General features: G+C 40.1%; 1 protein-coding gene across 4 annotated transcripts in view; it reads right to left on the minus strand.

Annotated features, from left to right (window-relative positions):
- The window catches only part of PDE7B (phosphodiesterase 7B), a 181,760-nt gene that overhangs the window by 6,732 nt on the left and 152,458 nt on the right, over nucleotides 1-22,570 (minus strand). For all 4 annotated transcript variants that reach the window (XM_079970681.1, XM_079970682.1, XM_079970679.1 and 1 more), the window contains 7 exons: nucleotides 18,762-18,913; nucleotides 16,240-16,303; nucleotides 14,646-14,741; nucleotides 13,111-13,211; nucleotides 11,671-11,802; nucleotides 6,271-6,362; nucleotides 4,612-4,756 (listed from right to left, as the gene is read on the minus strand). In XM_079970681.1, coding sequence (XP_079826807.1) covers nucleotides 4,612-4,756; nucleotides 6,271-6,362; nucleotides 11,671-11,802; nucleotides 13,111-13,211; nucleotides 14,646-14,741; nucleotides 16,240-16,303; nucleotides 18,762-18,913 — 782 coding nt within the window. The remainder of the gene's footprint in view (nucleotides 1-4,611; nucleotides 4,757-6,270; nucleotides 6,363-11,670; nucleotides 11,803-13,110; nucleotides 13,212-14,645; nucleotides 14,742-16,239; nucleotides 16,304-18,761; nucleotides 18,914-22,570) is intronic.

Genomic DNA, 22,570 nt, shown 5'->3' on the forward strand with positions numbered 1-22,570 from the left:
CTTCAGCTTTTTAAAGTTTCTGATACCTTGGTAGTCCTTATATAAGCATTGCAACTTAATCATAATAAACATCAGTTCATTAATCATTTCATTAGCTCTTTCAATTAATTAGTCTAAATCCTGAATTAAACCTCATAAGATATTAATCACAAAATTGACCAGTTGATCGAACAGCAAGAGCATTCATACCCAAACACTTAATTCTTGATACACTATTCATTAAGCAACCAGAAAGTGCATTACTCAGTTTAATCAATTTGCTCACTTCCAAATTTTACCCCCACAAGTTGTTCATCAACACCAGAATTTCCCTTCTGAGGTAGAATGCTTTAGCCTACATCCTTTGGCTAAAGACAAAATCAGGAAGACACTGTAGGGGAAGAATGCTTGAGTACTGTGCTGCGATCCTAGTGACTTATTTCATTGGGTGAGGGTATATTTCAGGACAGCTGTTTTAAGTTGTGTGACTTGTTCTTTTTATGATTGCTAGGTGGCTTTATTCTCATTTCCCTCATCCCAAATACTGCTTCTGATCACACATGAAATATCTCAGCCCCTGTGAGGAGGAGCTCATTTTGTTGTCTCCTTTTATCTTTCATGCAAATATGGCTATGCCATGAACATGTGAAATACTATTTTGGTCAAAGAACATTAAGTACAAGGTGTGAGAGACTAGAGGCAAGATAGACAGGTAAGCCTGTAATTATGCTTCGGAAGAAGCAGCATCTGCTTCGTGATTTGTTCCTCTGACTCCTCCACAGTGGCAGCTATGTTAAGCAGTCTGCAGGCGGGCTTTCCATTTGAAATGGAATAATGATCTAAGCTTTTTTAAAAAACTAAAAGCTATGAAGTAGGAGGCATCTTCTACTGTCATTTCTTTTGTTAAGCAATCAGCGCAAGTTATATTTCAGGTTAATAACCATAATAGTGGGACCTTAGTCTGAAGATCCTATTACCTACTGCATTACAGCTAGAACAACCAATTTGAGTCTTTCTGAGCCTAAATTAGATTTGGCTTTGTCACTGTCCTCTGAAGAACAGCCAAGCAAGACGTGATAGGTAGAATGTAGCAGATTAGAAATATTTAGGGATGGCTTGGCATTCACTTCTAACAAAGTTAGGGGAAATGATTCTTGATACTTGGCAAAAAGAAGGGCTACTAGCTTCTTTTCTGGCAAGACGCTCCTTTCATAAGACGCCTGATTAGCAGAAATTGCAGAGTGAAATGCTTCCTAGTTGGAGATACATTGATTGTCAAAGCTTCACCTGCTGAATTGTGCATGGCAGTCTGCTTAGATGTTCCATGCAGCACATTAGTAGTAGTATGCTGATAAGATAAATAATAAGGCTAACTAGGTGCAGGACTGTACTGTATCATTTTCATAGTTAACCGGACACCAGCCAGTGATGCATAGGAATATGCAGCATAATTCATTATAACTGAAGTTCACTGTTGTTTAAATGGCTTTAGGATACATCTCTCTGGAATAATTTTCAGTGCACACTTGAGTAAGAAAAAGTGTTTAATACATCTTTTCTGAGGAGCTACATCAGGTAAGTGGAGAGGAATAGCAGCACACTTTAACTGCTATATAGTAGCATCTAGCATCTCTGCTGCTATAATGGTATAAATATTCAATAAAAAGCAATCCAGAACCTCTTCTATAATGGAAACAAAATGCATTAAGGGTGAGGCTTTATTTTGATAGAACAAGGGACTTGTATATTTTTGCTGAACTCTTTAGAAGTGGGGAATATCCTCCCACCGAAAATAAGTAGTTTAATTCAGCTTTTTCTACTCAGACATCTTCTGCAAAATCCATTTAAGATTTTCATGTGATGCCATTTATTTTTGCTGGTATTTCTCTATAAAGGGAAGATATTTAGAGCAGAGCTCTCTCAGTAACAGAGGCTGACGTACCTTCAGCCCCAAAGTTTACATGCTGCATTAAATGTTCCCATAATATATGCAGCCAGATCCTAGTTTAAAGCAACAGAAAATGGTTAGAATTTGGCTGGCATGCTGACATGTTTCCAGTCATCCCATGACCCTGCACATGAGAATTATTATGTTCCCATCAGCAGGACCACTAATTTTTGAGAAGCCTGGTTCCTGAAATTTGGTACTTGTTTGTGTTCAAGTGCTGAGAGAATATCTTTGGAAAGCAAACTATGAATGCCAAAGTTTATGCTGTATGAATCTCAGAGAGGAAAAGTAATAGAAAATCCAACAGAGAAAAAATATAGGTGAAAAGCCCCCCACTGACTCTTGTAGGCAGCTTAGCAGATTGAAAAGAACCAAGGCATTCAAGTACTCCCCCACCCCACCCCAGTAACCAACATTGTTTATGATGCTCATTGCTAGAATAGTTAAACCTCAGCCATGTGTAACCAGAACCAGCATCACTTCTCATCAGCCCCTCTTTATCTTCTACAGTGGTACTTCAGGTTAAGAACTTAATTTGTTCTGGAGGTCCGTTCTTAACCTGAAACTGTTCTTAACCTGAGGTACCACTTTAGCTAATGGGGCCTCCCGCTGCGCCGCAACCATGCGATTTCTGTTCTCATCCTGAAGCAATGTTCTTAACCCGAGGTACTACTTCCAGGTTAGCAGAGTCTGTAACCTGAAGCGTCTGTAACCCGAGGTACCACTGTACTCTACAGAAATATATGTACATTTAATTTCTTCCATCTCAGTTACTATTGTGATTTTTTATATGGAAATGTATAATACAGTGGCTGGGTTATATGTGCCCCACGGAACACAACCTCATGCTTCCAGATGGAGGGCTTCTAGCACTGCCAAATTACTGCTCTTCTGCTGGAAGGCACAAGTTGACATGTCATTCACTGTCCATGTTTCCAGAGGTGTGGCACTTGTTTGGTGTCAGCATCTTGCTATGTTCTGTCTATACCACGATGGGCCATAGACCAGTGGGAAGTATTGTCCCCTCCCCTTTACTGACTCCACATAGTCACCACACACTTTCTCTTCACATTTTGAAGCTGGTGCCTTTCGTCACCATTTCAGCACCCAGTTTTGAACTGGTGTGCATGCACTTTTTTTTTCATGGCCAGTTTCGATATTCCATGATAATACAATTGCATAACTTAAAAGAGTGCAATCCAGTGCAAGAGGATCATAGCCTTTCAAGTAAACATTGCTGTGTTTGGGTTCTAGGTCCTTCCTTTTTCTTCACAACCCAGCTAGCAATTTAATGTTTGCTTTTTCTAGGCAGTTTGGCAACTAGAATTTTGTTAAATTGTAATTGTGCTCTTCATATACCGAAAAACTTAAAAGTGCAAACAGCAGTGTGTAGAGAGTGAGAACAACTCCCTCTAGGAGAGGCAGCAATTTAATTAGGGATTTTTTAAAGAAAAGGGGCTATGCAAGGACATTACAGCCATCTTCTCTCAACCAAGCAATGCATTCCTTAGTTCCCTTTCTGTCCCAGGCATTCTAAAAAAAACCTTGCAAACAGAGGATTCCTTGCAACCAGAGAAACTGCTCTTTGTAATTAAGGGGCCAAACAGTTGTGCAGTTGTAAAAAGAGGAAGTAATAGGCTGAGCTTTAAAAGAAGTCAGAAAAGTAACACCGGGAATCTTTTACACTACAGTGATGTTCAATAGTTGCTGTTCTGTTGCCTTCTTTCCCTGTTGTCTCCTCTAATGTTTCGAAACCGATGCCTGCTTGTTTAAATGGCTTTCAAGAAACAAAAAGCCAACACTGGTGAGAGCTTTGCTAGCTTTTACTTGGGTGCACCAATAAAAATGCACGAACTGTAGCACAATTGTGTTCTGATCTTTTAAAATCATGTAAAAAAACAAAACAAAAAACCAGCACTTTCAGCCTGAGACAAGAGGACTGAAGCCATACCAGATTCCATCTGGAACACACCTATTACGTTTATTCAAAAGTAAACCCTGCTGTTTTCAATGGAACCCCCCTCCCCTTCCTAAGCTCCAGGCAAATAGCTAAGGAGAGAGAATTCCCCTTATTTGCAGTGCAGGACATGAAATGGCTTTGCAACCAGAAATGTAATGGCATCTCTAGCATGTCATTTAGCTTCCCAGAATCAACTCCCACTGTGCCTCAGTTTTACTTTCTTCCTGTCTGCAACTGCAGAAGGAATGTGCTGCTATTCCACTCCTTTCATCATAGATTTTTTTAGGAGATAGGTAAAATGACAGAGGTAGTGCTGGGAAATATAGGAAGATTACAGGATGATGACTGCATTGTTTAGCCCTTCTGTTAAACATGAGTAAACAGGGTATATCACTTGCACAATAAATGCCTCCACTGGGAGCAGCCTAGGTAAACCAGAATACCCCAAATGCTACACATATTCACAAGCACTTGTTGCCCCCTATATCAATCTTGATGTAACTATATGGCGAGGAAAGCTCTGCTCCATAAGTAACAGGAGAGAAGTGGTATGCTGTTCCCCTGTTCTGCATGTGTATTACAAAAGGACCCAACATAGAGTGTTTGACAGTTTGTCAAGCCAATCCACACATTGAATGTATGAATACACACACACACACACACACACACACACACACACGGGTTATGTGTTCACAGAAAGAGGTAGGAAAATCTTTACATTTACCTGAAGCATAAAATGCCTATCAGGAGCATCCTCCATTTTCAAATCCTGATTTTTGAGATGAGTTTTCAACCGGATCAGAAATTCGTTCTGCCTGTTGATGTCTGTTGCCAAGATCAGGGAGCCCAGCTGCTGTTCAATATCATGCCTGTAGTTTAAAAAGGAAAAGTGTGTTTTGAGCAAGGCATTATTAATACCTCTTCATATCATCTCTCCTATCTTCTGGTGTTTGGGGATGCCAATCCTTATTTAGCACATCCGGTTTAATGCACCATTGCTGAACTCACTTTGGTATACTTGTTCACAATTATGCTCCAAAAGTTTTCTCCCCACTCCCAGAACCAAACACTCTGAACTGGTTTAGCAACTATCAACCCATGACCACTAACTGCATCCTGGTAATTGGTTAGAATCGCTCAATTACTTAATTGTCTCTCTCGTCATAACAAGCTCAAATAGCAAGTGGTGAAGGAAAATGTATGGCTTTCCAGAGAAGCTTTTTGAGACTTTATGGCAGTGATGGCCAAACTTGGCCCTCCAGCTGTTTTGGGACTACAACTCCCATCATCCCTAGCTAACAGGACCAGTGGTCAGGGATTATGGGAGTTGTAGTCCCAAAACAGCCAGAGGGCCAAGTTTGGCCAGTTATGCTGACTTTATTTGCAGCGGGATGTTTTACATTGCCCTGGTCCAAGATAGAAGGTTCCTATTCATGTATACCTCAAGTGGTTATTATTGATTTTTTTATTGAATTTATATACTGCCCTATACCCAAAGGTTAAATGGAATGTAAACAAAATAAGGTAAGCCAGTATTTTTCTCTTTGGTCTGTCTTATCTGCTGTTACTTTTGTCAGACAATTAACTGTGACATTATTTAGTCCATGAAAAATAGAAGGATGGGAGATTTTTTTTATCCACAATTCCTCCCCCCTACTGAAATTTGTTCCCATTTCTAAAAGTATATTGTTTCATAAAATGACTTAGTAGCACAGCGAATAGATTAAGGCAGAGTCCAAAGACTAAATATTGGCACATTCAGCTCAAATGTATGAGGAAAATTAAGCTATTCTAGTGGGTGTGGGCAGCACAAAATTACCTTGCAAAATTACTTTGGGGTCAGAGGTGGCAGCATATTTCTCCTTTAATGTGCTTTGCTGTCTCTGGCTGTTTTCCCCCAGAATGCCCTGGCTTGCAGTTCAAGAACATTATTTAGAAATGTTCAACGCACAAAAGAGCACCCACAAGGGATGTGTGGTGGCGATGGCCCAAGAATAATAAATTTCTGGGTAATTTTGAGAAAATCCAATAGCAGTCACTGATTCTCTCTCTCTCTCTCTCACACACACACACCCAAAATTTGCCAAACACTCCCTTCCATCACGGCAATTGTTGAAATGGGAACCATGTTTCATCTCAGATACAAAATTTGTGTGTGTGTGTGTTTCAGCTGAACCCTAGAATGCATGCAATACCAGTCAAACTGGGGAATTTTAATGTAATTTTACTTTTTTCAGATGGCTATCCCTAGGATGCGTATTTTCTTTCATTCACATCAATACGCTGTATACCTCCCTGTATGCAGGGGAGTTACGAAGTTGTCAGAGTCAAAATTTTCTGGAAAATACCATGTTTCTTAAGTTTCCTAGTGGATGGTGCTTACCTCTCTTCTGTTGGCAGATGTGCAAGCAGCCTTGACTCTCGAAGCATGCCTATTGTAGATCTCCAGTGATGATTTTCTAATACAGAGACATTCTGGAGGAGGAAACAAATAACCAAAAAGATTCTCAGCCCAATGAAGTCCATATGAATGGAGGAACAGGCATCAGTGCATGTTTCCCTAAGTGAATGGGAAACTGCACAGACCAATGGGTTGCTGCATGAATTATTCCCCGGTCCTATTCACCAGTCAGGACTACATTGCTCCAATTACACATCTGAACCATTTTATATCAGTTGTTTGGAATGAAATGGGTAGCAGGGCTCCCTCCTTAGCTTTACCAGTATAACAACATCATGAGTCCTCAACTAACTAATGTAATTCCCTTAGACATGTGTTAATTTTGTATGTTAGTTCTGGTGCTGCTATGATTAACACTGACTGTACCTTGTGATCTATAATGACAAGGCAGGAAAGCAGGAAGAAAACAAGAGCTCATGTTTTCATTTGTAATTGCCTATGAAAGTTGGAGGCAAAGTCTGCGCGATAACGAGGCGTTTTTCATAGTGGGAACTGTGGTTCCAAGGTCCTTGTCATCATTGTTCAAAGCTCCCCTGCTGTCCTTGTGGCATCAGGGGCTCAAATCAGAACTTTGTACTTTGGGAGCAAATTATGGTACTTGGTACATGCTGTTCCCATCTGGAAATCTCCGGTCACAAAAGGCAGCTTTGTCATGCATAAATGATGGAATGTACTAGAAATAACACATTTTCTTCTGGAATTATTCATGCAACAACCTTATTCCTGTATGCGCTCACATTTAGTGGTGTCTAATGTTTGACATAAATGCTGCTTTTTCATTATTTGCAACTAGCATTTTTGCACACATCAACATGCATCAGTAAATGACTGACAGGCTGTTATGCCAAAATGTGTAAGAAGAACCATTGACTAGACATGTGAGTGCTAAGGGGGGTTGGATTTTTTTAAAAAAGTAATTTATGTCGCGAAATTCCTCGCGGCGCTTTCAGCAGAAACGCTCAGAGTCCCAGGTTTTTCCCAGTGCAGTCTTTTTAATGTGAGCTATATACAGGTATTTACAAAACAGTCCAAACAGAGTACCTGCTCCTTAAGGCAAACGAATACTCTCCACAGCATCACCACACCACAGCACCACCACCACAGCAACCACACCCACTGTTAAACAGGCTTTCCTTTTTAAAACAGGTGATAGCCAATCACATTAATCACACACTCCTGCTGAGTCACTCTGACCCAGCACTTCACAGAGTATTGCATCATCCTGTTGAAGCCTGCAGACTTATTCAGTATCCTGCGAATCCCAACAATTTAAACATGTTTTGGAACTTTTAAAATAAAGTAGATGCTGCTCCTTATGTATGTGATAGTGATATAGGGGGCACTGTTCCATGTAATGCTACATTTTAAAGCATGCTGTTCTAACAGGCTTGAAACAAACATCAGACTTATATTTTTACACACTTTATCCACACATGCACTTTCAAAACACACCTGAAATTGCCCTTACATGTGGTATTTTACTACAGCTCTTCACATACTTTGAGATACTGCCACCAGGGGAGGGGGCCACTAGGGGTGCACTGGAAGATGGCCGACAATACCATCTCTCCGACCCACACGGGGTAATTAAGAGGCTGTTATGGGAGTAGGCAGCCTCCCTTGTTGCCCCAAGGAAATGGGGAACACTGCCCTTGCCTGCTGTGCCCATAAATCACCCCCTAATTCGAAAGAAGGGGGTGAGGGACCTAGGCAGAATGCCCCCGTGTGGACCTCGGCTCTCCTGGACGCTGTCTCTGATCGCGCACTAGCTGCAGCAATTTGGAATAATTAATTATAAAAGAAGCAAATGCACATATTTCAAGTGAAGAAGGGGAGTGAAGTCTGCTAATTTAAGTCTCTGCGAAAGAAGATGACGGGTTGGAGAAACAGGAATATTTTATGATGAAGATACACCAAAGGCTTGGTATGTTGACAACGGGACTGAATGGGGGGGACACCTTTTTTACTTTCCTTCTATGTGATTTACAAGAACCCCTCCTCATTAGAATCGTCGGTTGAACTGAACCAAACAGGATGATTAAGGTCTGTGTGGAGATAAACTTTAACCAAAAGTATGCTTTATGGAGATCGAGAAGCAATAAGAGCTTTTGGAATGGTGCAGCAATTAATTTGGAGTCACCATCTTGCCAAAGGATTTATAGCCGGGAGGAGGAACGGACCTGTTTTCAGACTGCATTCCTGGTGAATCTCCTCAGAGGTTTTGAGAAAGGAGGCAGATTGGTGAAGATTAATGACGCTAAGACTGTTTTGATGTATGGAAGTGATGTTATATGGAAAACGTCTGGATATGGCTACTGGATAAAAAAAATAATATCCATGCAGGATTACAAAATGTTCTAAGCAGCTTGTGGAGACTATCAGAGGTCACAAAGAGAAAGGAAAAAGCTATGAAAATAACAACAAGAGATGTGGAAAAACAATAAAAAAGGACTGGATAGTACTGTGAACATCATAAGGTTAGATTTGTGGACATTAAAACAGCAGTAAGAAGCAAGAAGTTGATTGGATCCCCTTCGGAACTTGAAATATGGGTACCCCCAACAAAAATTTAAAATTTGATGTGATTGGTTGGTTGGTTAATAAAAAATTATTCTTAAAAAAAAAAAGAGTTACTGCAACCAGGAGGCATTCAGCCACATACCAGAAAATTAGGCTTGTGCAATTGGGTTAAAGCACTCTGGCACAGCGGGACGCAGGTGGCGCTGTGGGTTAAAGCCTCAGCGCCTAGGGCTTGCCGATCGAAAGGTCGGCGGTTCGAATCCCCGCGGTGGGGTGCGCTCCCGCTGCTCGGTCCCAGCGCCTGCCAACCTAGCAGTTCGAAAGCACCTCCGGGTGCAAGTAGATAAATAGGGACCGCTTACCAGCGGGAAGGTAAACGGCGTTTCCGTGTGCGGCTCTGGCTCGCCAGAGCAGCAATGTCACGCTGGCCACGTGACCCGGAAGTGTCTCCGGACAGCGCTGGCCCCTGGCCTCTTAAGTGAGATGGGCGCACAACCCCAGAGTCTGTCAAGACTGGCCCGTACGGGCAGGGGTACCTTTACCTTTACCTTTACTCTGGCACAGCAAATCCACTTTAAAAAACCACCTGACTTTTTGCAGTTAGGAAAGTGATGGGGAAATGAAGTAAAAAGTGTGGGATAATGATTAACAGGAAGACTTATAACCACTATGCAAACAAATTAGGTTGAAATTTGTAAACTACATGGAGGTGGTGGTGTTTTTAAAAAATAATCAAGCTGTATCTAAATTGTATGGAATATATAAATAAAATTGGGATGAATGTTCATTATCATATAACCACCCTGCAAACAAGTTGGACTGAATGTTCAATAAAAACCAGACCTGCATAAGCTTTGTGAAAGCAAATCAGGATGAGTATTTAATTTAAAAATATTGTCTTGAGGAGCCTTACAGTAACGAATGCCTCAGATATGCCTCCACAATTATACTGAACACTCTAAACCAACAAATGTAAAAAAAATAAAAAATGGAGGTAATTTTGTCTGAATCTTGTTTTGTTACAAGATTAAGGTTTCTTGCTTGCTTTATAATTTGTAAATTGGTTTGTTGAGCCCGTCTTCTGATGGAACTATGATATTGCTTTCTAGATTCTTTCTTTTGAAGTTAGCATGATGTGGGTTTCCTAAAATAGGATGCCCTCTGAGATGTGGTTGTTCATGTGAGGATGAGGACACTTGGAAAATATACTTATGAAGATTCCTGACACAGCAGTTTATCTGTATGTCTATGTGATTATCTTATGCAACATTTTGGTTTATCTGTGAAGACTGTACAGTTCTCAAAGAATAATCTGCATTTACTTCATAGGATAATAATGTTCCTCAGAGTTTTCTTTTCCTCCTATCCAGAACCCCTGACATTTGGAGGAGTCTGGAGCAGTGCCCCAGATCATCACAGTGGTATATCTATGTTTGGCTATGGCTTGTCAAAACAGATAGAGCAAGCTGAGTTAGTCACAGGATATCTCAGCATCCTTCTGTCATAGCCTTGGCTCTCATAGCCCTGTCTGTTGCTTTATCTTAGTGTAGAAGGACAGTCTGGCCTGTTACACAACTGACATCTCCAGGGAGAAAGTATAGATGGTAGTGAGAACTGAAGAGAATCTTTCTCTCTCTCTCTCTCCCCTCCATCCCCAGTTAGTTCAATAGAAAACCAGGATTCCCCAGAGAGCTGGTTACAGACTCAGTCACACTAATCTAGTTCACCAGAAACAAGCAGAGCACAAGTGAGAGTGGCCAGTGAATTAGGTAGTATAAAATACAACCTGTACTAGCATAATAGATCTTAAGGTTCTCTGACCACAGTTACACATTTCAGATACAAGAGCAACTGCTTGCTCTGGGCAACTTCTCACATTCTTTTTTGAAGACATGGGTGCAGTCTTTGGAAATCCCCTCTGTGCACACTGTACTTTATGTTTTGAGGATGAGAGTTGAAACTTTCCACTTTCTTAAGAATATCTAGGAAAAGGCCAACTGCTTCTCTACAGCCCCATCTCCCAGTCACTACTGCCTACTTTAAATCAGGAAGGGGTTCTGTGGGATGCCAGAGGGCACGCTATATTGTCATTTAGGTAACCTGTGCCAAACAGGTAACTCATCCACCATATAATAATTGGAGAGGGTGGGGGAGCACAGAGAACAAAGATGTAGCTAGTTACTAGTAAAGCAGTGTATCTGTGTGAAACAGCTCTTCATTTTGAACTGGGGTCTTCTCTGAAAAGTCTGGCTTTGGGTAGGATTCTATAGAAATACAGAATAGCACTGAATGTTGTAATGGGAATATAACATTTTTTTAAAAAAAGTTTATAGCACCTGAGATAAGTTTGAAAGTGTGAGGGGAAGTTTTCCAGTGTCTACATAGCTCCGCTTTTCTCCCCAAGACCAAAAAAACCAAAAATGTCTTGTGCAAAACAGGAAAAATTATACAAATCAGTTTAATTTTCACGAGTTACCAAGTTCAGATGTTCTACTCACAAAAGTTGGGTTGCCTAGATGCAAAAACTCAACTTGAAAAAGAAAAGGAAGGAGCAGCATATAGACAGTCCTGGATATAATGATGTCTGATTATTTGTGATGGTGACTAGAACGTTTGTTTGTATAAGGGAGAAGAATTGTGAAGGATTCGTATCCAGAAATGGTTCCAGAATTTACATGACTCCTTCCTAAGATAGAAAACCTAACGTTGCTATTGTAGTGCTGCAATATAAAATGCAGCTAAGTTATAATAAAAATCTAAAATTGTACTTGTATAACTTTTGAGAAATAAGTACATTCTCACCTGGTATAAACTGGCAAGATGGTGTTTGGTTTTTATCAAAAATGGTTGGTTTACTCCTGGATGATCTACATCATGTGCTGCAGCAGCTAGTAGTCCAAGCATGATGTCCAGAGGTGTGAGGAAGTTGGCAAGCTGCAACCATGCAAAAAATCAAGGTTAAATGAAATATGAGAGCTATTGCTCACCATTCACAGTTAAGCAAACTCATGCCCATAAAACTGTTCAACTTTTATGACAATGCAGAGTAAGTTCACTATGTGGCTTATTCGCATGACACTGATGAGGTCATAAAGGCTCTGAGTTTATATTGCAGCGCCACATTACTGATTTTTGCAACAGCACACTTGGGGTGCTTCCAGGCTTTAGTCACATACTAGCAAATCCAGTTGTGCAATTAAGTTGATGTGGCATTCTAGCACAAAGAAACCCCCTTATAAAAATAAAAACCAGACCTTTTGCATAAAAGTAAGTGACAAGAGAAAGCCCTGGGAAGTGTGGGGTACCATTTGCTCAATGCAACATTTTACAACCTCCCTACAAACAAATCTGAATGCATGCTCAATAGGTAGCTGACAGTGTCTAACGTCACAAACTTTGTGTAAACAAATCAGGATGAATGCCTGGAAGTGACCTCAGTTGAAACAAATGATTGAGGTGCCAGCAATCAAAACAATGTTCAAATGGGGAGGTGGATGTTACGTGTAAATACCTTTTGAAAATCTGCCAAAGGATAATGCAGATACTAGTGATACCAGCCAAACCTCATGCACTACTGCCACAATGACAGATATTAATGGTGAGTAAAAGTAGTGCATTGTAAAAAAAAGCGTTATTTTAGCAGATCTCAAAAGTCAGTGTAGCACCCTTTGATTTATGACGGGGGGGGGGCGAGGCGGATCCAGCTGTTCTGTTGCTGGCTGGCATTCATGAATAATGTAGCTGTGAATAGCTTAACTGAGGGCTCTAAACAAATGGAAAAGGTGCTGCACAAGCAGAGTACATACCTACAGATATATTCATCAGCTGTTCTATTGATTTGGTGACACTGGATTTAAGATTGCCTTATAGGTCCTTCATATATTCCAAGCAAAGGATATGCAGGTCTAAGATACTTTGGGTGGTAGTCAGCTATCTTTTACTCAGTGTGGATCCACTGAAACCCCCTCCCCTTGCAGCTTTCTTCATTTGAGCTTCATAATTTCTGTGTGTTTGTGTAATTTTGTTGTCATTTTTAAACAACTAAGAAACCGTGGCTGATCAACAGATCTGCCAGTAGATCCCAATCTATATTCTGCTTCACAGCAACTCAGTCAATCCACAAGCAAAAACCCCCAATATAGATCTTGAGGAATGCATTTGTCTTTCATTAGTAGAATGGCATCAATATGTCCTATTGATAAATTATCTTAACAATTCTTAGGAGGGAAGGTGTTTGGTTACCTTGGGCTCCTTTAGGTAGCAGTGCATAGCTTGGGTGACATCAGCAGCATGAACAGCATTGTGGTATGGGTTTTGACTATGGTAATCTTCTTGCACCATAACTAGAAGTGAAAGAAGATAAACAATTGGTGTAGCCCTTAACAGTGCTAGAAGGCAAAGGGTTAAAGTGTCACTTATATTTTGAAGCATTCAAAAGTTGAGACCAACCAAAATGTCACAAAATAGTGAGCAAGCTCTTGAGTCCAAGAGAATTCTTCATCAGGCTGGATGTTAAGCAAACCAGAAGGGGGAGATGTTAAGCAGGAGTGGAAGTGAGAGGAAAGTTGGTTTGGCACTGAATTCATAATGCCTACATTGGTCAAAAGTTCATTTTTGTTGCATAGGCAGAATGGCTAAGGGTATAGGGATTGTCATGCAGAGTGCCAGCACTTCAGAATTTACCACTACACCACTGACTCTTACCCCAAAACATGATCATTCTTTGAATATGTGATTAAAATATGTTTGGTCATTTTGAAACTTTGGATTTATGTCTTGAATTCAACCCACTGAAGCTCTTTCTTAAAAAGAACCCAGTGGCTTGGCACTCTTACAAGACTGTCCCTTGGTGGAAGAAAAACGCACCCACATGCTAGAAAAGCTTCGCCAGACTTTTAAAGGCTTTGAAGCCTATTTTCTAAATCACCCTTTATTGTTCTTCATGAAAGCATGGATTCACAAGAAAAATAAATAGTATTTGTGGAGGATAGGAGGAGAATCTATGATTGCATAATTATATAAGATTGCTTTTCTATATGAATATTAATATGTTGGTACCTGCGTTTTCTGCTTCAAGAGATTAACACAGCTACTACCTATCTGGAAATGGCCTCAAAATAGGGTCCTCCAAAATCACCCCTGCACTAAGGCAGAGACCAGATATTCTGAATCTGGATTATCACTTAAAAACAACAACAACTTAGCATTTTAAGATTCCCTAGATAATATGTTTATTCCAGTTCTGGAATGGGTCAACTTTCCAACTTTACAGCTCTCCCCATTCCCATTATCATAAGAAATGAGAATTGTGCAGGTTTGCTGCTGAAGCTGAGCCTCCCATGTAACTGTTCAATTTCAACTTACCAAAGACTGATAAAGGAAATGTCACACTAACCCACACTAAAGAAGAACATATTATACCAAGAAGAGGGCCTTCTCGGTGGTGGCACCCGCCCTGTGGAACGCCCTCCCATCAGATGTCAAGGAAATAAGCAGCTATCCTATTTTTAAAAGATATCTGAAGGCAGCCCTGTTTAGGAAAGTTTTTAATATTTAATGCTGTATTGTTTTAAACACTCAATTGGGAGCCGCCCAGAGTAGTTGGGGAAACTCAGCCAGATGGGCAGGGTATAAATAATAAATTTATATTATTTATTTATTTATTTATTTATGTATTTATTTATTTATTTATTTATTTATTTATTTATTAATTATTATTATTATTATTATTATTATTATTATTATTATTTTACTAGAGAGAGGGAAGAAGTACTTACCTAAGAATCTGTGTAATGTAACCATGTCTAACTGAAAATGGTGAATAAGCCCATGTACATTGAAGAGGTGGCACAGCAAGGTTACAAGGCTGTTTCCTGAGGGAACAGAGAGACGTGCATTAACTGGATGGAAAAAACCCATACAGTGGTACCTCGGGTTAAGAACTTAATTCGTTCTGGAGGTCCGTTTTAGCTAATGGGGCCTCCCACTGCCGCTGCACCACCGCCATGTGATTTCTGTTCTCATCCTGAAGCAAAGTTCTTAACCTGAGGTATTATTTCTGGGTTAGCGGAATCTGTAACCTGAAGCGTCTATAACCCAAGGTATCACTGTATTTAGCAACCTTGTTAATTGTGTTACTGTCTTGCGCCGCTAGCGCTGTCCATGGATATTTAAGTTATTAGAATCATAAAATTGTAGAGTTGGAAGGGCCCTGAGGGTGATTTCACTAGAATGCAGCCTTCTATAATTCATAATGGCTTTGCTGGGGACCCAGAAATGCAGGCTCCATAAGCCTGAAAACCTTCCTTCTGCTTCTCAGTTATGTTAACACATAGTTACCCCAATGGCAAGAAAATCCCTCTCGTAATGGTATTTTCAGAAGCGTCCCCCAAAATAAGGGCCATAGGACTGAAGGGGGCATAGCTTGGTGGGTAATCTAAATGGCTTGCCCAAACAAGATCCCCTGTTCATATCCTACCATCTCCAGTTAAAGACAGTGAGACTGCTGGTGGCAGTACTGGCTTGTGGTCCCACAATGTGCCTGTAGGGTAGATAGCGTTTTTTTGCAAATAGTTTGGTGTGGTGAACTGTCTTGTATTCACATTCAAAATTCCAAGGGGTTGTCTTCAACTACAGCCTTCTCAGAGTAAACCCGTTAAAATTAATGAATCAAAGTCAGTAGTGCCCATTAATGTAAATGGGTCTACGCTGAGTAGAACTAGCACTGAATATCCTCCTACATGTCTAAAAGTTCTGCAAATTCTGGAAACTAAAATGAATGGTTGCTATTTAAATTGCTCTGCTTCAAGAGCTAGGAGGAGATAATAGCATATATATATTTTTCAACCAAATAACATTGAAAAACAATTTCCAAGAAAATTGCATTGTAGTTTTCTTAAATTATTTGGAAGACAAATTCTGGGTTATAGCAGAAAATGGTCTGGATATGTTTTTTGTGTTGTTGTTTTTTAAAAAAACAAGATCTAGGTGATTGAGGGAAATGAGTATTTCTATGCTTCAAGGATGCCAGGAATAATGGTGTCAATAGCCAAATCTCTACTGCCTTTTGACATCTCTTCAGCATACATATATTGTCAGCCTTTTCCCACAACCATGGGAGCTAGAAACTGGGCTCTTGAAAATGGATTGCATTTTTTCAGAAGTTTGCACATGCCACCAGATTACGTATGGAACAGATTCTGCAATACATGATGTGACTGCAGCTATGCACACTTCTAAACCCTCCCCTTCATTTAGGAAAACTGAGACATAGGTAAAAACTATGGCAATAAAAGATTTAAGGATGATGGAGAAACCTAAAGGCAATGATTAAGAATCAGTGTTCTCTGAAAGGTATTTTATGCAACTTACCATTTGTCAAGCGGTCAAACAGGAAAATGTCAAAATCCCACATTCCCACTTTGGATAGCATATACTGGGAATATAAAAATAAAAGGCAGAATGTACAAAATAAGTATTGACAGATTTATGTGAAATCTTTTAAAATTTACTTTATAAATTATGGGGCTCATGGTTTCTGGGAAACTGCACACCCTCATTTAAGAGATGTGGAAGTGGGCTGAATTTGCACAGTGGTAATGGAAATGCACTCTATATATGTTCAGAAGTAACCATCCCCTTTCACATGCTCTGGATATGAGCTCACAAATTATTATTTACTTTCTTATGTTTGCCCTGGCCTTTGACACCTGAGATATGTGCTTTCAGGACTCACCCTGGTCCTGTGATTGTAATCTGTTTTAACTGCATTTTGAATTTTAATTTGTTGTAACCTGTCCCGGGTGAAGGGCAGGTGATATATTTAATAGCAACAACAAGGATAACAATAAATATTTAGATTTAATAATTAATAATAAACCTGAAATTATTATACTAATTTAAGAAAAAATATATATTAGAAATAATTTAGTACATAAAATTGTAGTCTTTGGTACATTTATGACATTTGAAAGTGTAAGTACCTTTGTTTTAATTAAGTAATAGTTCAAATGTAGCCAGTTTTAGAGAGGAACCTACATAGCGAACACTGCCATCCTATACATGTCTAATCCAGTCTCAGAAGCAAGCCCAAAATGAGCCTTACTCTCGGCTGATTGTGCATAAGATTGCTGTCTAAGACACCTACATATAGCTTAGTATTTGTCAGTTGGGAAAACAGCACTGTAAACAAAACTAGGTTTTTATATGGAAAGCTCGTTATTGGAACTCACATTATTGGGGGCAGGGAGGAACTCAGAAAATGGGGTTGGGGAACCTATGGCCCTCCATTCATTTCTGGACTATTGCTCTCTTCATCCTTGATGGGAGCTGGAGTCTGACAATATCTGGATGGCCATAGTTTCACATCCCGGCTGTAGTGTAATTAACAACAATTTAGAAAATCAGCAAGACCATCTTATCTACCTGCAAACAAATCAGGACGAATGCTCAATAAACAGGTTCTCTAGAAGCACCCATAGAAACCGTAGAAAATTAGCTATGCTGAACTTGCTTTCTTTTTATTCCATTCCATCCAAGCAGATATATATCCTTGAAATAAGTTCTTAGCATAGCTCTAAATATATTTCTCTAAAAAGAACCAGCATCTTAAAGAACCACAGCTTCTGCTTTCCACTTTCAGCTTCACAGACTTCAGAAATTTATTTATTTCATATATATTTTACATACTGCTTAACGTTAGAACCGTCTCTAAGTGGTTTAGAAAGAGAAATTGAAGGTTTGCCCAAGACTGAAATGAGCTTCTCAACTTTGTACCCTCCAACATTTCAGACAAAAACAGGGACACATTTCCAAAACCTCAACTGGTTGAAACTTCCTGACATAAGAATGTAAGAAGAGCCTGCTGGATCAGGCCAATGACCCATCTACTCCAGAATCCTGGTCTCACAGTGGCCAACCACTGTGGCCTGCATGAAAACCCACAAGCAGGATTCGAGCACAAGAACACGCTCCTTCCTGTGGTTTCCAGCAACCAGTATCCATTGAAAAGTTTGTTTGCTGAAATGCCTGCTCTCTGCTGTATTATTTTACACTGCAATACCTGGTCCAGTGCTGTTTTAGAAACCATGAAAGGCAGGGGGAGCGCATCCCGTTTTGCCGCTTGAGGCAAAATAGGAGGTGCCACCTTTCCCTGCCCTTTCGTTCCCATACCTGTTGCGCCACTGGCACTCCTTCTTTGCATGCCCTTCTGCTTCTGCAGTTTGGGGTGAGATCTTACCCAAAACAATCAAGATCTTGTGCACTCACAAATCTTGCGTGATTACAGCTGAAATCAGTGGCACTTCTGCGGAGGCAGTGGGGCATCCATGGGACTGCTGCTTGAAGCATCCACAGCAGTGTGCCTAATGGCAGAGCCAGCTCTGCTTGAAGGTATGGCTTCTTTTCACAGAATCACAGAGTCAGAAGGGACCATGAGGATGATTAAAGATATAGTAGAATCAGGGTAACCAACATGGTGCGCCCCAGAGTCACACACTTTTGAGTTCTACAACTTCATAACTATTGACCATGTTGGCTAGGGCTGATAAGAGTTGTAGACCAACAACATATTGACCGCACCATGTTGACCACCCGTGTGCTACAACACACTTGGGTCATTTCCCCTCCCTCAGCAGTCCCCAAACCCTACCACACATTGTTCAGGAGAGGCTTCTGACCCACTGGAGAGGCATTTCAGGGGGTGCAAGTGGTTACAGGGGGAGGAGGGGGTGAGAAACATTCTTTCCATGAACTTCCTTATGTTAAATTATCTCAGGATCCAATTCTACATATCTAACATTTCTTCATGTTGAACTCAAGCAAATCTTCAGCTGATCTCTTTGTTACATTTAGAATAAGTCTTTAGTAGGGAGTTTGTTGGAGATGCCTCTTACCCTTGCTTGCCCAAGGTAGCCTTCATCCAGCAAGTACAGTGAAGCCTGTGGTACGATTCCACGCAGTAGCCTGGATGCATGGAAGTATCTCTGGAAGCTCAACAGTCTTTTTACCTTTTTCTTTGTTCCAATTTCCCCTGAGTAAATGGTATCTGTGGAAAAATTTACAGGTACAAAGATCTTCACTAAACGAATAAGCAGGAACTCAATGAAGGCCAGATTTTGACTATGCTGAAAATGCAGAAGTACTAGGATCGTGGGGTTTTCTCTTCCAAACAGATATGTTTCTGCCACTATATTCTACTCTCCCAAGGGCAACAAGAAAACAAATTATAAACTGTCAAAGATATGGAGCATCAAAGCATGGATGCTTTAACATGTTCTACTGGAAAAACAAATATAAGGATAGAGTGAATTATTTAAGTGGGTTTTTCAGCGAAAAACAAAAAAGCAATGTGATTCAGAACACCTTGGACTTGCAACCAGCATGAATATTTGATAGAACAATGTTCTAGGGAATGCTGAGTAAACCATGCTGAGGGGAGCACTGGAATATAGAAACAAAGCCAAATTTCAAACAGAATGAAACATCTGCAGTCATAACAGAAGTGTGAAAAATATCCTTAAAAATGCATGTTATATTTAAATAATGTAATGGTGGCACTGATTAAACACACATGACCAGATGGTATCTGGTACAAGATGCTCCATGATAATGTACAATTCATTATATTTTTATGTCTCCCAACTTACCTTGCATAGGCGATGTTCAGGTTGGGGCAATTGTCCTGGGCCTCGTACATGGAGGCACCCAAACAAACCAAGACAAACTTGGTTATGTTTCAGTGTTCATCATAAGCTATACTCCATTTACTGGGTCTGACTTCAAAAAGAGACATCTTCTCTTTTTGTCCCTTTGTTTGGCCTCCCCTCCTCTCTCAGACTGCCAGGACTGAAGCGGCTTGACCCAGACAGTCTGAGAGACCAGTTCCCAAAGAACCTGCAATCAATTGTTTCTAACAGAGGCTGTGTGCATATTACTGACTTAAAATATAATGAGGTTATCTCTACCCTGGCTGTGTTTCAAACCACTTTCGTATTTATCAGTATGGTTTGATGTATTTCAAAGTCACCTATGTTGTAATATTCATTTACTGACTCACACTTGAGTGCATGAAAGGGTTAGCCTGCCCTGAGCTCAAGTTGCCAGTGTAGGTGAAGTTACTAGGCTTCCAGCAGCCTTTGCTTCCTCCCCTCTCTTTCTTTTCTTTCTCCTGCTTCCCTCTCTGTTACAAGAGAGAAAACAATCTCTTCCAAACCTCTCTCTTCAACAAGCCACTGTCTGTTGATACAAGTGGAGGAGAGGGTGTGTTTATGTCTTCATCATATGACTTAACAGTTTCAAATCAGACTGAAGCTGGTATAGGGGGAAATGCATCAAAGTGCAGCATTTCCCAATAATCTACAGGATAGATATGGATTGTGGCTAATGTTCTGTGTTCACAGTCCACTGGTGGGAGCATACTGGGTGTGGAGTTAATGGAAGCAGGGATACAGCCTGACTTGTGCTTATTGGTCAGCAGTTGCCTCTGCTTGTGAGTTTTCTCTCTGAACAAGAAGTATGCTCCAAGCTTTCCAATCCAGTTCAGAAATTCCACTGAAGATTAGACAAAGACCCAATGACCACTATTAGAGAAGCCACTGTGTTTCTAGTCGACCACTGGACAGGAATTTATTCCACTGAAAACCTACTAAATTCAGTAGGAAAACCATCAAAATTAGCAACATTGTACTGGCCAAATTGGTTGATACCTGACAGCACATTAACTGCTGAATCTGCAAACAGATTAAGGTAAAGTACTGCAAACTTAGGTTTAGTTCCACTGACTCTAGAGGGGCAGCAAATCATTCTGCAAATGCAATTGTATGATAGAACTGCATTGTGTCGCAGTAATAAATTTGACAATCGACCATCTAAAGAATTTTCAGATTGAGTGTCTTAACCTAGCTTCCTGAATCTTATCTGTAGTTTTATAGTAAGATACATTTCAAAGTGTAAAATTATGGCTGATTACAGAGTAAGTGAAAGGAAATAGCCATTCTTTCCCCCCGTTCCTCCTTAAGGAAAATGAATATAACCTGCAATAACAGAAAACCCTGTTTTTCATTTATCATCTTAATAGTTCATCCACTTTGTTCTCTCTCTTCCTTGTGTCAGCTGGAAAATCTCAATGTTATCATCAGAACACCCTTTCCTTAGAACAGAAGGTCAGGTAACAAATTAAGCAACTCACCGCTATATATGTGTGCGCGTGCGCGCGCAAGTGTAAGTCATATATGAGAAAGGATCAAGTAACTAGTCAGATTCTTGTACAAATATTGTCCAAGTAATATAAAAAAAAATTATGGAATTAGAAAAACAATCCTTTATTGTATTTGCAAGTTAACACTGGGACATTATTTTAGTGAATTAAAATATCTCAACAAGTTGATTTGGTTTTCTTAAAAAAAAAAAAAAAAGGAAGGGAAGGGAAGAGTCTAACCTACTTTCAGTAATGGTTTCAACTAATTAAAATTTGAAAAACATAGATATTTTCACCATAACTGAAGTCCTTTGAGAATCCTACACGAGGATTCCATAACTATGTCCTGTTTCACGGTATTCCAGCTTTACTTGTGCATCTTCTAGCTAAAAGTATCATCAAATACTTTAATATATGTCTAATCAGAAGTAAGCCTGATTAAATTTTATGAGACTTACTGCTTCTGCACCATACTTTTAAAGCACATTTCATTTCCCAAAGAATCCTGAGAACTTGTTAAGGAATCTTGGAATTGTATACTACAGTATCCAGGATCCCATTTGGGCATGAGGAAAGAAATGAGCTTTAAATGGATGGTGCATACACAGCCTTGCAGCCTAACTTAAGCAAATGAAATGATTCGTGTTATTGGGTATGAAAATAAAATGCCATTTTACTAGTATTTGATTTGAACACACACACCAAGAAGTCCAAAAGGTATGCTGGAGTTTTTGTGGATATTCTTTTTATGGTGTTCATGAGTGGGTGAGCTGAAAAATTCTCAAGCCACATCTAGATGGGTCTGATACCAGTATCAATTTCTGTGCTTTCAAAACCTGTAAGTCACATATGCAGTGCCCTTCAGCCTGTTTGATTCTTTACTAAGTCCATCTTGGTAGGCACCAGTCTGACACAGGCTGAACTTTCTATGGTGAGCATGGGGATGTCTCGGAGAAAAAAATGCCTTTCCCCAGGGCACTTTCCCCTCTCCAGCTGTGCATTAGTGCCTGACAGGGATTTCAAGAAACTGGTATCTGAGTGCACCAGACACTACATTTGAACGCTATGATATTGGTTTGGAACACAGTATCAACTTTCATGGGGGTTACATTCTGGTGATCACACCTAAAGCCAAAACTGCATATACAGTAGACAAAGCACTGGGTTCAATGGCAGGTGGGATGTCCAAAATATTACCCCCCCCAGATGTCTGCCCTATTTCTTCCCTACTTTCAATTTTTTAAAAAAATTGCTAAGTGCATAAAGTTAAATGCTTGGAGGTTACAGACTCTGCCAAACTTGGGAGAGAGAGAGAGGGAGAGAGAACGTGCTCTAAAGTAGACAGACGAGCCACAAGTCAAGTTCAAAGTATACAGTTCACTATACTTGAGCCAGGGTTACCTAAAGACATTTCGGTGCTTGAAGCAAAATCTCCAAGTGGTGTCTCCCCCAAGCCCCAAGCTAACTTCTATGAAGGAAGAAAGTTCAGAGAATGAAAATATAACC

This window comes from Podarcis cretensis, assembly GCF_951804945.1.
Source record: "Podarcis cretensis genome assembly, chromosome: 3".
Classification (NCBI taxonomy): domain Eukaryota; kingdom Metazoa; phylum Chordata; class Lepidosauria; order Squamata; family Lacertidae; genus Podarcis; species Podarcis cretensis.